Consider the following 15,199-nt stretch of genomic DNA (forward strand, 5'->3'; position numbering starts at 1 on the left):
AGATGTGTCACTCCATGATTAAAATCAATCAATCTCTCTAGCGGAATCCCTTATGTTATGAGTTATATTTGTGTGGGGAAAAAAGTACGTATTTTGAGATGTCATAACCGCACATTGTTTAAGTAAACTTTATTCAACAAAATCAATTTTACAAGTACACTTAAAACTACGGTTTAACCAGTACCTACAGGTGGAGACAGCAAGGTGTAAGAGCCTCAACGTTAAGGCTATTACGAACGTTTAGTTGGGTTAGACTCTAAAATGTTTAATTAAAAAAAACCTGGACCATTTTTATTCCTTTGATATTTTGTCTTTGTGAGGTCAAGGTAAAGTGAGTCCTCCGAGAAGTGGAAACAACTACAATAGCCGAAAAAAGAGGCAGAGTGAGACCTCCTTACTTTCTCCGTCCCTGTCGTCGCTCGGTTCGTAGGTTAAAGGTTATACACGCTGCTCCACATGTGTTACTGTTTTGTTCAGGAACATAGTAATGCGTTAAATAACCCGCAGCAACATGGGGAAGAATAAGAAGAATAAAAACAACGACTCGGAAAGACAAGTGGGCAAGGCCGGACAACATCCAAGGTAACGTACGGAAGCTAATGTGTAACAGAAAACTGCTAACTAGCTCAAGCAGCTAGCTGTTATTAGCACTCGACATTAGCTTCAAACTTGTCAAAATGACTTTTACCATGAATGTGTTTAATCTAAGTGAGGAGTAAACGGACCTGCATTATACGTGGCTTTCAAAAGAAAATGTTTATTTCATGTTTTTCCTATAAAAATAGAGACAAGAAGTTCAAACGAGATGGTAAACCCAAGAAAGCCAAACAAGACCACCTCGAACACATCCCCTTTAAGCTCCGTGAGATAATGAAGACTAAGGAGAGGATGAAAACAGGATCATTGAAGGCCAAAAAGCTTAAAAAAGGTAAGCTTCTGTATAGTTTGAGATGCATACCGTCACACTGTTATAATAATCGCCTAAGTCATTTTTTGTCAAAATTGTTTGTTTTTTTACCTAAATCATCTCCTCATGACTCCGGCCACCTATGGTAAAATCACCTCCATCCTCAGTTGATCAGATCATGTGATTTTACCCCTTTAAGATAATGGCCTATGTCAAGTGTGTGACTTAAGCGGATTTATTATGCCTAAGTCGAAATAAAATGTGACTTAGGGAATTTTTTGAACATGCCTTTGTGACTTAAGCAAGATATGGTAACACTTTATTTTGAAGGTGTCTACATAAGAGTGACATGAGCGTGTCATAAACATGACATGTGATGTGTCATGAACATTAATGACACTTTGAAGTAACATTAATGCTCATGATACTTATCATGTCATGTTTCTAACAGGCTTGTGTGACTCTGTAGACACCTTCAAAATAAAGTGTTACCATATCTTGCTTATGTCACAAAGGCATGTTCAAAAAAATTGCCTTAAGTCATTTATTTCTCTTAAGTTACATACTTTACACACAGTGTTATTGCCAATAGCCATCCTTTGTGACATCATTTTTGAGTGAAATGATCAATAAATGTCATATGTTACACTTTTTGTGAAGTTTTTTGTGTTTCCTGCAAAACTTGAAAAAATGAGTTAGGCGATTATTTTAACAGGGTGACGATACTTTTAAACAGTCGTTTGTTTGTTTGTTTTACTTGACATTAGTTTCTGTCTCTTTAGCCATCTCCCCTAAAGGTAAACCAGAGGATTCAGAGGTTGGGGACATACCTGTGCCACATTTCAAGAGGGGAAAGCAGGAGAGTGAGAAAGCATACCTGCGACGCATGGAGAATGCGACAAATCACGTCCTCTTCCTCACTAAGAACCAAGTAGACAGAAAGCCTGAGCTTGATGCAGACAAACAAGAGAGGCCCGCAGAAAAGGGAAAGTCTGACAAGAAGAAGGAGTGAGTACACGTTGATATCATGTCACTGGGATACAACACATCCACAATAAAATAAGTCTGCACCTGTCAAAAGGCTCGATAGGTGGCCAACACCTCGGTTGTGTCAGGCGCGTCCAATGAGCACCTGAGTGCACCAACCTGAAATAAGTGCAACAATCATGCCCCACTGCAACTATGAAGACATAAAAATCTTCTGTAGTTTTATGCACAATAGCAGCTTATCATCTTGATTACAGTCTAGTTTACATTTGACAAAAGTTTGCATTATTTTATCTTGAAAATAAGAAATGCTGGATCTTATTCTCTTCGTTCACAAGATCAATTGTTGCTTTCTGTCCCTCATGCTAGTACAGAGTTGGGTAAAAAGGCATTTGTTTACTCTGCACCTTATGCTGGAATATGCTACAGAAAGACTGGAAACTAACTGACTTAACTTCTTTGAGCACTTTTAAATCCAAACTGAGAGTTATTGAGGCCAATTCCACAATAATTACTTGTTTCTCACAACGCGTTTAAGGTCTGTGTCTTATGTAAATATGTAACTGTATTTTGTGTTTGCTGCCTCTTGGCCAGGGTTCCCTTGAAAAAGAGGTTCTTAATCTCTGAGATCTTCCTGGTTAAATAAAGGTTTAAAAAAATATATGACAGTGGTAATGCTGAATAACACTAAACAGAAAACCACAGTAAAACATACACATGCAACATTCCTTGCTGATATGTGTCTAATTTGTTTCTTCTTTGCTACAGGTATGATAAACTCAGATTACAGAAGATACAACAGAAAAAGCTGGACAGACAAGAGGACAAGTTGGAAAAAGAGATGTTTGTTGGTAAGAAACATTTGCCTCTATAAGGGATGTGAGGACGCTGCCTTTTCTGTGTAAATATGTACAAGCAAGCACTGGCCACAGCAGAGGTGTGTTTAGGATAATTAGGAAGTGGGTTTACCTCTACAGTTCAAGTGTTTCCTTAAAGACTCTCTATTCTTTAAGTATATCAGAAAAGTGTATCGTCTCCTTAACTTTCAGTGGTTAATTCACTTGATGAGGTAAAAGGATATTTTCTAAACTACCGGGAAAGGTAGGTTAGGATCTTGTTACAATTTTGGCAGCAGAATTTGAATGTGTTGTATTTGCCTGATGGTAATTTGGGCAAAGTCATACAATATACCAGTTAGGGCTGGGCGATATGGACCGAAAGTCATATCCTAATATATTTAGGCTGAATATTGATATACGATGTATATCCTGATATTTTTATCGCAAAGTGAGAACAAATGTTCAGTCAAAGCCAAAGATGACATGTCACAAGTAGTTTTATTGAAACCTTTTGTGAACATAAATACATTATAACAGGAGTACATTTTTTTTAATTAAAGCTCCATAAAGTGCACATAAATAAAAGAAATATTAAAAAAAAAAAAGGCTATGAAATAAAATAGGTCGATCTTCTTCTGAAATAATTATATTTATATGAGAAAAGAATAACGAACGTTATAAAAGAACAAAATATGTCAAACCCCTATATAAAATAAGAAAAATAAAATTGAACTATATTGATATGTGCAATATGGTCTAATTCTATATCACATTTAAAAATATATTGAATATTTTTATATTGATATATCGCCCAGCCCTAATATTGCTGCAATAGTCCACTCAGCTGGAAAGAAAGGGATGATGTTTTTTTTCAAAATCTTGTATGGACTGCTATCTAGCTGATTATTTTTGTAACAAATTTGTATAAAACTGTAATATTTTATAAATACAATGGATTACATGATGTAATGTGAGTGGTTTGTTTAAAGTGCGAGATCTTTAACTACTTCTAAAGTAGGCAAAACATCAATTAATGCTGATTTACAATTGACAAAACAGTATATTTATTTATTTATTGGATTTCCATTAGCACCAGTACGTTAGCATAGCTATTCTTCCTGGAGTCCGAACATTAAATCAAATTGTCCATTCTCCGAGATCATCAACAAAACAAAAACAACAACAACAACAACCGTCAATACAGTCACAACACATATACAATCATTGACACTGACAAACATGTATCACAAGACATGATACAACACTTGTACAGTAAAATTAAGAGTCCATACACAACATCCAAACACCATAAAATAACATACAAACAGATACCAAAAAATAAATAAAAACAGTATATGATGTTTTTGTTTTCCAGATAATGTCCCCTTTGGTGAAGTTTCAATGGCCCCGCCATGTTTGAGCGCCAAACCCAAAAAAGCTCCTGTCAAATCTGAGGTAACCTGCTCTGCACTTATCACACGTCTTATAAGTGATCTTTAATGGTTGAATAAGAAGTTGACTGTTTTTTTCTCCTCTACCAATGTTATCCAGAAGGCATCAAAGGGGCTGCTTCTGAACTCGCTCCTGGGCCACACGGCGGTCTCCTCAGCCAAGCCGTCCATGGCCAGACAGAGGATAATGGAGGAGGAGAGGGTGCGAGCAGTGGAGGCCTACCGTCTTCTTAAGAAACAGAAACAGCAGCAGCTCGAGGCCAGGGCTGCCAATCTGGAAAAACTCAAGAACCCTCTGTGACGTTTCAAGTCAAATAACTTCTACAGTAAGTACTGACTTCAGTCAGCAGTGAAGCTCAGAAACTGGTTGTAAAATCACCATCTGCAGACTGTATGTGTTATGTAACTCTACAACTGATGTGCTAGTGTGGAGGCTTACTACAATATGAATAACAGACTGGGGAAAGAAGCAAATATTTGCATCCACTGGCCTCACAATGAGGTTGGTAGTGCTCAACATTTGCCTGCTCCTTTCAGTGCCACAGATAATAATCAAAGAGAACAGGATGTTCAAATTGTTAATGTCTGTTCAAATGTTTTATGCAGAAAACAAACAAACTAAATACACAGTCAGGTGGCTTTTGTCGACTTCTCACCTTTTGTTCAGTTTTCTTTCCACAGTTTTTGTAGTTAAATAGTTGGGTAATCACTATGACATCATTTATGACGTAGCTGACAATAAAATAATTTAGGTTCTGTCAAGATAAAGACAAGCCTGTAATTGTATCCTGTTGTCCCACTAGATGGCAGTGCTCCTGTAGAAAGCTGGTTTCATATTTGTGTGGAGGGCTGACAGAACATGCTGGCTCAATTGCTTTGGACCTCAAAAGTAAAAAATGTAAAACTGTATTTATGGCTTGTGGAGAAGATGCAGACCAGCTACAATCCCGACCACATGGATAAGCAGGACCATTTCGCTGTCCATGCCTATATTCATCTCTTTATCAGAGGAGGCACAAAGCAAGCTTGGAGGAATTAATGACTGGCTGTGTTGCTCTCAGGCGTCCAGCTAGCCAATGTACGGGAGCTGGATGCTGGACTGGATGACCTCCATGCCTTCAGTGGTTTTCAGTGGGATATCAGGAACTGAACGATCCTTTGTTTCACCAAAACTTGGCTAAATCCTGGAATACCGGACACCGTCATTCAAGCATTGGCAAAAGCTCAGTTATTATGGCAACTGATGCTGGGAAAACGTGCTTTATAAAACCGAATCAGCTAAAAATAAGTCAGACCAACTGAAATAAGCCCAGCTTATTTGGTAAACTTTCTCTATGCTGATCTGAAAGAATCAGAGGACTACTGCAAGAAAAAGGAGCCGATTGCAGTTCACTGGAGTTGAAGAATTTTTAAAGAAAATTGATTAATTGATTCAAAATATTGTGGAATCTTTTTATACCATGTGTGTTTCCCTTTTGTACCTCCCTGAGAGCCCGAACCCTGGGATCAATAAATCACATCACCCTTTTTAAATACGGAACACTTACTAGAGCCTGGCACAGCTATTTACATTTGTAATCTGTAAAAGGTTTACCCTCATGAACAAGGCCTTTGTTTAAACACTGGCTTCTGGAACAAACTGTGCAAATTTAGAGATGTTTGTTTAACATCGTCTTTCAAAGCATCCTAGATCTGAAAGCAAACATTAACGCAAATTATATATATTTTTTGCTATTGTGATCTACTGAATAATACCAGCAGATGCTATTAATACTGAATCTCTGTTGTCTGGTCTCTGAGTTCAGTCAGTTATGTTTGATCAGCTTTTTTCTTTTTTTGCTTTGTGTTTGTCCACTGAGGGTTGTCACAGTGACAAGGAAATGCATTAAGTGGGGACAGCTGTTTGTGATTGGTAGTGCTGACTCCCTTGAGCTGAACTCAACCACCATTGGTCATTTACCCTCCTGTGTCCATGTGTACAAGACAGCTTTTTGTATCATCAAGGGATGAACAGTTGCTGCCTGTCAGAGAAAGACGCTGTTATTGATTTTAGCTCAAGTCATTGATCAGGAATTAATGTCTTATACACTTTGAATAAAAAAACATGTCAGTTTAAAGTATGTGTTTATTTGCCTACCTCTACAGAATGACACCTTACCCTTTATTGCTTTATGAGATGTAGGGATAAAATCCAGCTATGGTTTCCGCTTACAGGGTTAACAGTCAGTCTAAAGTTACTGAGGTCAGTGAAACTATCATCATTGTATCAAATGTTGTTTTCACCTTGTTGCTGTTTTGCTTGGATTTGGATCTATTTTTCCTGTTGTGTGTTCACCATCAGGGTGTTTGTACTGTGCTGCATATCTTTTGCAACTCTTTGCATTTTTTTTTTTTAATTTACATACAGGGGATGATAGGCTGCAGGCACAAGGCACTGCAGAGTAAAATCTGACATTTGTGTTCTGTTGTAGTACATCTCTGATCTGCCTGATTTCCAGTTTGTAAGCAATTTCCTTTCTGAGCAAGTACTCCTGGCTGCTGACAGCACAGGATGGTGGGAGTAATTGGGAGAGAGCCTACTCAGCCTGCTGCTAGGCAGCCACAGCTCACTGTGAAGCTCTTTAAGTGTGTACATGTGTGAGATTGTGTGTGCGTGTGTGTGTCAAATTATATGTGCATAATTGTTCCTTTCCCTGTGGGGAAAAGGAAGAACTCATTGTCAGGCAAAGCAGTAACAAACTTGCGTGTAGAGGCTCCTGGCAGCCTTTCACTGTTTCTGTTGTCAGACAATACAGTTTAATTAGGTAATATCACATGTTTAAAACAATACAATCTTGTTAATTATGGATTCATGTCAAAAGTATTGAAGCTATGAAAAAAACAAATTGACAAAGTTTCAAAAATGGTCAAATTTGGCTTTTAGACTTTTCTCTTTTGGCTATGGTATCGAACTAGGTACAGACTATCTGTTTTTATACTATTATTGTATGGAAGTTCACGCTTTATGTATTACATCAATCCCACAATAGCAGTCCCTGCACAGGGCCCCAGGTGAAAGTGTCCAAAGCTTATCAAGCCAACATAATATGCAAATAAGTGTTCTGGATATAGTTCAAGCCTTGAGACACTTCCTCTTACCGTTTGCCGCATCTGCCTCCCGTAAATTCATCTGTTACAATCCAAAGAGCCAACAGCCAATACGTATAAATAAGTTTTACAGGTTTAATAAGTTAAAATTTACACCTTTACATATAATTTGATAAATTCAAGGCACTACAAAATCATATGGCTTTCAGTGGTAGTCTGAATTACATTATTTCACAAGTGTGTTTACAAAAGCCTATCAAATTACAGTCGGTAGATTTATGACCGGAAAAGCAATATATAGAAGGAAACAGAATAACTTTCAGCATTTGGGAATAATAACTAACATGTAACAGCTAAATTATAGGCCTTGCACCTAATCCTTTTCTACAGTTTTTCCACCATCAACTAGTCACCTGAAAACTGGATACATTGTTCCACTTTAGGCTTTACATTTAATCAAAAATGTAAAAAAAAAAAAAATTGAGACAACAGTTTATGGTGTCTTAACTAGAAGGTAAAGTCATTGCTTCCCTAGACAGATAAACATTAAATAGAAGAGCTGATGTGCAACCTCTTCATATGAAATTATTTGGCTACGCAAACTATCGCCTCTATAAAAGTCCATCTCCAATATTGTCAGTGTCTTTTTAATCTTTTATATATGACACTCAGGCCCTGCACATACAGAACAGCAAGCAGTTCACAAACAGGAAACAAAGTATAAGACAAAATGAAATTGTTGTGGACTCACCACAGCGTGTTATTTAAAAACCTATCCCTAAGGAAGAGAAATTACATTTGATACATGGTACTCTGAGGGCAGAACAAGCCCCTGGTGCGGATTTCGAAACCGAGTGTGTAGGTGACAACGCAACGCACTCTGGACTCACACTGCCTGCATGTGACAGTCCTCAAGGCGGCAAGGACTCGTCTGAACGAGGCAGGGAGCTGCCACTTCCTGGATTTAGAGAGGGAACTCTGGCTCGAGGCAACATCATGTCTTGGTCCATCTGTAGAAACAGAGAAGTGATTATTTCAGCAGATGTGACGGAAGTGAGGATGTTCTGCAGTGCAAAATATTGTGTACTCACTCACCTTAGTCATCCCCTTGGCAATCAGGGCTAGTTCAGTGGGCTGGTACACACAACGCCGACCATTAAAAGCTCCATATGGGGACACTGGCTTTGAGGGTACTGGTAAAGAAAAGGCAAAGGTTCTCTTTCTTTGTATTTTTAGACTCAACACAAGTTCTACATTAAAACGGGTAAGCAAATTGAAACACTTTTAAGACATCTGCCATTGTGGAGACTAATTAACCCGAAGTGCCCTGTCAATGTTTTCTGAATCTGAAATAATAAATAAATGAAATGCCTCATAAATGTTGGATTTTGTAAAACATTGAACTTAACCTGCAGTATATTCTATTTTAAATATATGACAGTTTTATACGCACTACAATTTTCCTTATATTGATATATGGTTCCTGATAATCCCATCGACACTGCCAGACACATAAATGTGAACAAAAGAGTGAGTGTTAAATTCCATATTTTGTAAGTCATTTGTTTTTCCCAACAGGAATGGTCAACTTGCAGAAAATATTTGCATGTCAGACGTCACTTATTTCACTATGTTCAACCGTAAAAGCTGCAGGGGTGAATGGACAAAGGATTACTGCTGATTTCTTTTCTGCCAAAAATAGAAATAGTAACCTGCAAATTATCTGTGTTTTCCTTTGGTATGAGAGGGTGATGGTTGAAGTTGTTGTGCTTCAATATATAATATAGTTACCAGTGCTTGGTCTTAAACCTTTTGCCCAAATGGTATGGTATGGTAACATAAATAAATGATTTACAGGTGCATTTCAATATATTAAAATATCGTGCAAAAGTCCATTTCCAGTAGTTCAAGTCAGATAGCCCCAGCCAAGTATTGAGTCATTTAGATGGACATACTTTTCAGAGGCCAACATTTCCACATTAAACTTCCTTTTTAAAATTGGTCTTTTGTAATATTCAAATTTTTTGAGACACTGAATTTAGGTCTTCATTAAATGTAAGCCATAATCATTATAATTAGAATAAATTAAATGAATTGAGGCATGAAATGTTTCATTCTGTGTTTAATGGATCTATATAATGTTATTTCCACTTTTTGAATTGAATCCCTGACATAAATAAAAGTTTCTATGATATTCTAATTTATTGAGATGCACCTGTAATTGGAGTGCTGTCCTGACAATTCACTTTTATTTTTGATTCGGAGGATTAGGTCAAGTCAAAACTCCAATTCTAGTCACAAGTCATGGATGTGACAGTCCAAACCACATTGTAAATCTTTTTGGATTTTATTAAGTTGAATCTAAAGTCATGAAACCTTAAGTTTGAATCAAGTCCAAGTCATATGACTTGATTCTGCACGCTGCCTTCTTTAAATAATGTTCAACTGTTTGCAATATTGTCGTTATAAGGTTATTGTTTGAGCATGATGTGTCATTCTGTACCTGGCGGAGACTCGTCCATGGAGAAAGCTTTATTCTCTATGTACACATTCTGGTGGGGGAGCTCTGGCTCCTTAAGTATGTTGTCATAAACCAGGCTCCTGGCAGGATAAACATCTTCTCCATCGAGTGGCTGCTCCTGTTCTGGGTCCTCCTGGGTCAGTAGGCAGATTTCTGGGATGGTGTAGAAGAAAAGGAACACCCAGGCATTTGAAACCAGGGCTACAGCCAGAGTAGGATCGTCCCAGCTCGGATTCCCAACCACTCTGTTCCCATGGATGTACATGACAATCCAAGCTACCCAGATAGCCAGGGTGGAGAGCCCCGTGACTAGGATAAAAGCTCCATCTCGGCGCCACTGCTTGTGCTTGTGTCTCAGCGAGGGCACGGCCATCAGCACCACAGCTAGCAGCAGAACCATGACATAAATCAGAGCCATCACAAAGTCCTGGTTAGCAATGCTGCAGGACAGGTCAGGGATGGTGACACTTCCTGGTGGGCTCCTGATGACAGTGATGATAAGCCACTCAGTGTTGATGATCACCTCAACCGTCCACAGACCCAAGGCTCCTAGGCATAACATCCAGCTCCTGGGACCCCGGCCTCTTCGCTGGAGCAGGGCGAGCCACAACCCGTGCATCACCAAGCAGGCTAGACAACCGGAGAACAGGACGCCAAACAGGAACCTCCGTGCAGCACAACTGGTGGTGTATCGACCCACAATAAAGGCAAAAGTGAGTCCAAAGAGTCCCAGAGTAGAGACCAGGATGCCGGCCTGCAGGGCCACCATACCCTTTCTTTTCTTGTCTGTCGCAAACGGTAAGCTTCCCATGAGGGTGATCAGCAGAATAAAGGAAGTCACCACACCAGCAGCAGCAACGGCCTCCACCACGACCCCCCACACCGTCGTCAGGTCACACAGGTTGTAATATATGGAGCTGATGCTGGCACCACATCCCTTTGGAGCACTGGAGGGCCCCATGGCCTCACTGCAGATTGTAAATTAGTGCTGAAATAGAGATACTCTGATTATTAATAAACATGCATGCATCTACAGCCCTGACTCTTAAACCTTTACCATACACATACTGTACAGAGTCAGTTGTGTGTTATACTAACACTGCCGTCCATTGAAATGAATTCATTCAGTCTCTGAAGAATCCAAAAAGGACAGCAAATTATCTCCCCCGTCTGTAATTACAACATGGATTCGTGTGTAATCACAGCCTTGATACATCATCTAATTTGCAGAGGCATCGTTTTAAAAATTTAACAGGACACATAATGAGTACTCCCCGCCCAGCATCTCTGCTCCAGCATAAATACTGGTGATAAAACATGGTTTAATTTAAGGGTAAGGTTGTTTTGTATTCAACTTTAATCACAATAATTTTCTAGTGTGTATGATAATATTTTCTTCATGCAAGATCGAAAAATCCCTCACACAAAATAGCCTTTGCCACATTGTCACTGTCCAGGTAAAACCACATATCTCACATATATACTCTCATAATGCAAACACATACTAAACTCCTGTTTACATCTCTGTATATAACTTTAATTATTTCTCATTATGCATATACATTCACTACATTCGTTTTTTTACTCAGTCTATTCATCACAATTGTCATCTTTATTACTTTATAATAAATTATCTCATATTTTATTCCTTTTATTAACTTTTGTGTTAAGATTCTCAATTTTTCCCCCCACTGACATCGACTGCTTCCATGTGATTGTTCTGCATATATGATAAATCAAACCTTAATAAATCAAGAGATTAAGTGTTAACAAAATTCCCTCTAATTCTTATGATGAACAAACTTCTTTTTTTAAAATAATTAGGTTATTTTTCACAAAGCTAAAACACGTATTTTAATAATTAACTTTAAAAAAAAGTGTACATATTAGCAAATATTTATATTATAATAATTTTAGAAAGGCACACTAAAAAAGTTCCATGGTTTATAAATAAGGTTTACAAAAGCATATACGGTAAAAAAAAAAAAAAAAATTAAAAAATAACTAGGGGTAGTCTACATTATAAGTGTGGTGACTTGCCGCCAGAGACGTCTTACCTGGACTGATGACAGACAGCGGTTCCGCTCCAACAGGTGACTCAGGTAGATTTACTCCGGTAATGATAACCAACCGAACCTTGTCCGAATTATTTGTCTTTTTTCTCGGGTATTACCGGACTCCTGACAGGCGTTTCCACCTTTTTCCCAGCGATCAAATGTTCACTTAGTGGATCCACGGGTTTGTTTTCCGGGGGGAATCATGGACAGTCCTCCATCTGCCCACTCCTTCTCAGCTGTTACTGAACCATGTTATAATGAACTCACCGGCAGTCGCAGCTAAGTAATTGTCCTGTAAGATTATTATTTTTATTTACCTTTATTATTAAGGTTATTATTGTAAACTGAGCTAATATTGTCTAGCAGCTCAAACTGCCCCGTCTCTACATCCAGCCCCCTGCTCTTTGCAGCTTTGCATATTCTGTGAGATTAGCTCCTGGCCTACTTACACTGTTTGTGTCAGGCAGCTTACATCCAAACAAAGGGACCACTCACCTCTCAAATGAGACATTTTCACTTGTAGCCTACACAGGCTGTGCAACGTGGTCTGAGAAGTGACCTGTTTGACATGCAGACACAGTGATGATGAATGGCTTTCATTGGTTTAGTGATTAGATCAGTTATGAGATATTTCTGTTTCTGCATAAACAGCAGTTTATACTTAAATATGTCATAGAGGGATCAGGCCCTCATCCAGTTGTTCAATTTAGTAATAGTTCAACTTCATTTTGTGCTATTAAGTGCATGTTGAATAGAATAATTACATTAATCATTTCTGTTCAAATGCATCTTGAGAAATCTAATCATAGTTGAGTTTCTCTTTTTAAGGATCAGTTCTACGGGACAGTCATCATCAAAGGGCAGACTGTGCCTCCAGTTTGCAGAGCCACCTGGTGGAAATACTGTTACAGGAGAGATCTCCTCCTGTTACATAATCAAATCAGATTACACAACCAAACAGATCTTGTTATCGATCTGTTGTTGGCCATGCCACTTAACCATTTATTAAACATTAATATTGATTTATGTCTTTGATCTAAAGCTTTTAACTGGTCTCTACTTTGTAAACTTGACAAATATCCAAGAAAAATATCCTGAAAATGTGCAGAATTACTGTGGTAAATCATCAAAACATACCTTAGTTATTGTGCCAAGACAAATGGAATCAATGTCATTAGTGGCTCTTTGTATGTATTTTAGTCAGATTTTAGTCTCTTATGCAAACTAGAGTATTCTTTTTTAATATTTATTACCAGCCTTTCGGTTTTGAGAACTTTATCAATTGTTTAAACAAAAAGCTGCAGTCACAAAATTTTGCAGGTGTGTAGATGTGTTCAAAATGAAAGCGAAAATCAAAGATGGGTATGGTCTGAGCAAGTATGGGTGGAGGTAGTAGTGTGTGGCATGGAGGTTGTTGAGATCCCTTCACAAGATGGTCTTTAGTCTACACTTTTTTCATCAATCTGTCTCTCTTTGTTTGCTTGTTTGCCTCAACTTTGTAAGTATTTAGAGTCTATTTCTATGTGTTGTCAAATAGAAATAGATCTAATAGCACAATTCTTCATTGCACACTTGGTGTAATAAATGTGTAAACTGTGCGTTTAAATCCAAATCCATTTGTGTCATGTTTTGGAGGCCTGGTTATCTAGGGCATCCCCTCAGGGTTCAGCACAAGAGTAAGGTCATGGAGGACACCTTGCTGAAGCTCACTCTGGCATTCCGCCTGTACTAAACGTACTGTTTATACTGCGTGATGGGGCCCCCTGCGGTGCATCGATCCCTCAATGGATCCCGTCCCGAGGGGTGCTTTCACAAACCCTCTTTAAATCCATCCCTTTGCACTTTGGTCCTGTTGGCAGATTCTTAATAGGAGCTGGTCTCAAAGGAAAAAGCAATGTGACCTTATGAAGGGCAGAGCTTTTGATTTATTCTTTTTTCATTATGTAGCTCAACAACAGTTGCCTGAGTTATAATTTATTATCTATACCCATAGAATACAGTCTTATGATTCCAGGTAGACAAGTCGGACCAAGTCTTATTATTTGTACCTATATAGATTCATAGCCGTCATATAAACTCATGAATCCTATTTGTGTGCATCTGTATCCACCTGCAGAAAGTAAAACAAATAGAAGATGCCTCCATGTACAGAGTGATCCTGTGTCCTGTCTGTGTTGTCTGGTCTAGTTTGTTGCAGCAGCCTTCATTAGGGCACCTCAGCAGAACCGCTCTCCTCCAAAAACCTATCAGGTTATTCATAGCGCTGGTTCAGGTCGGGGTCTCAGAGGACGTCTCTTCTCCTGCATTTTTGCTGCAGCCTGGCAGCCCTCAGGGCATCCCCACAACCCAGTTCACTCTGAAATGATGTGTCTCCTTGTCAGTCCCTGTCAGGCGGGGTGGATTTGAAGCTATTTTGAACATGCTTGTCACATTGCAGCATGTTAGTATAAACATTGTGATCGGACTAATGGAGTCAGATGCAATCATTTTCATTTATTTATTTATTTATTTTTTACATCAGATCCATACTGGGCTTATTTATATTTTTTTTTAGAGGATTTTAACTGGGATCTTAGTATTGACTGCTCCATCTCTGACTAACGGATCAATGCTAACTGAGGGATAGCATCATATAAATGGCTCTGTAAACATTCCATTTGACTGGAGGCCTTATCTGTTGTTTTCATCGCTGTCATTTTGCACTGAAACACTTCTGGTGTATCCCAGTTACTGTATGTGATTCCAGGATGTGTGGCTCTCTCATGTCACGCTGCTGTTGAGCTCACTTAGAGACTTTATAGCATTTTATATTGATTATCATAGCTTGGAGGTTAGTATGTTCCCTGCACGTGGGTGGACCATTACCTCCATATCCATCTGGAATTTTATAACACACATTCATTAAACCCTTTGCCCTCTGTTAGGTTTGAGATGCAACTGCTGCATCTCAAATAGTTTGATCAGTAGAGTGACTTCATAAAATCCTGATTGGCAGTTAAATCTGATGCAGAGCTCGTCTTGAATTGATGAGCAGACCCAGCACCAATGAAATCATCCTCCCATTAGTGAGATTAACATGCCATCAGAGGAATAATTGCTCCCAGCTGAAAAAACTGTCCTACAAAATGGATTATAAATTTTGACTGACTGCAGTTTGTCACACGTATTAGAGCTTCAATTACTTTTGGCAGATAGTCTCAGTGGCAAATTCCTGTAATTAATTGACTAATTATATGGCACTGATTGTACTTAACTTTGATATCACAAACAACATTTTACAGCCCAGAGATTTGCTGCATTCTAAAAGCCATTAAAACATGAAACAGTGTTAATATTGATTGTTAATAGTG

General features: G+C 38.5%; 2 protein-coding genes across 4 annotated transcripts; one reads left to right on the plus strand and one right to left on the minus strand.

The window, feature by feature from the left end:
- Positions 1 to 404: 404 nt before the first annotated feature.
- Positions 405 to 6,301, plus strand: ccdc137 (coiled-coil domain containing 137). Of its 2 annotated transcripts, XM_059348858.1 has the most exons (7): positions 405 to 582; positions 786 to 928; positions 1,690 to 1,915; positions 2,663 to 2,745; positions 4,109 to 4,188; positions 4,285 to 4,510; positions 4,988 to 6,301. In XM_059348858.1, the coding sequence occupies exons 1-6, from the start codon at positions 512 to 514 to the stop codon at positions 4,483 to 4,485; spliced, it is 804 nt and encodes a 267-aa protein (XP_059204841.1). In that variant the 5' UTR covers positions 405 to 511; the 3' UTR covers positions 4,486 to 4,510; positions 4,988 to 6,301. The 2 variants fall into 2 exon arrangements, with proteins under 2 accessions (XP_059204841.1, XP_059204840.1); XM_059348857.1 differs by having other exon boundaries at positions 4,285 to 6,301.
- A 1,091-nt stretch (positions 6,302 to 7,392) lies between these two features.
- LOC131984000 (G-protein coupled receptor family C group 5 member C-like) lies at positions 7,393 to 12,007 on the minus strand. Of its 2 annotated transcripts, XM_059348851.1 has the most exons (4): positions 11,850 to 12,007; positions 9,775 to 10,780; positions 8,367 to 8,464; positions 7,393 to 8,281 (listed from the first exon to the last, which is right to left on the minus strand). In XM_059348851.1, exons 2-4 carry the CDS (start codon positions 10,751 to 10,753, stop codon positions 8,183 to 8,185), a joined length of 1,176 nt encoding a protein of 391 aa, XP_059204834.1. In that variant the 5' UTR covers positions 10,754 to 10,780; positions 11,850 to 12,007; the 3' UTR covers positions 7,393 to 8,182. The 2 variants fall into 2 exon arrangements, with proteins under 2 accessions (XP_059204834.1, XP_059204835.1); XM_059348852.1 differs by lacking the exon at positions 11,850 to 12,007 and having other exon boundaries at positions 9,775 to 10,989.
- Between the last annotated feature and the right edge of the window lie 3,192 nt (positions 12,008 to 15,199).

The sequence above is a fragment of the Centropristis striata genome, chromosome 13, assembly GCF_030273125.1.
Source record: "Centropristis striata isolate RG_2023a ecotype Rhode Island chromosome 13, C.striata_1.0, whole genome shotgun sequence".
In the NCBI taxonomy this organism is placed as follows: domain Eukaryota; kingdom Metazoa; phylum Chordata; class Actinopteri; order Perciformes; family Serranidae; genus Centropristis; species Centropristis striata.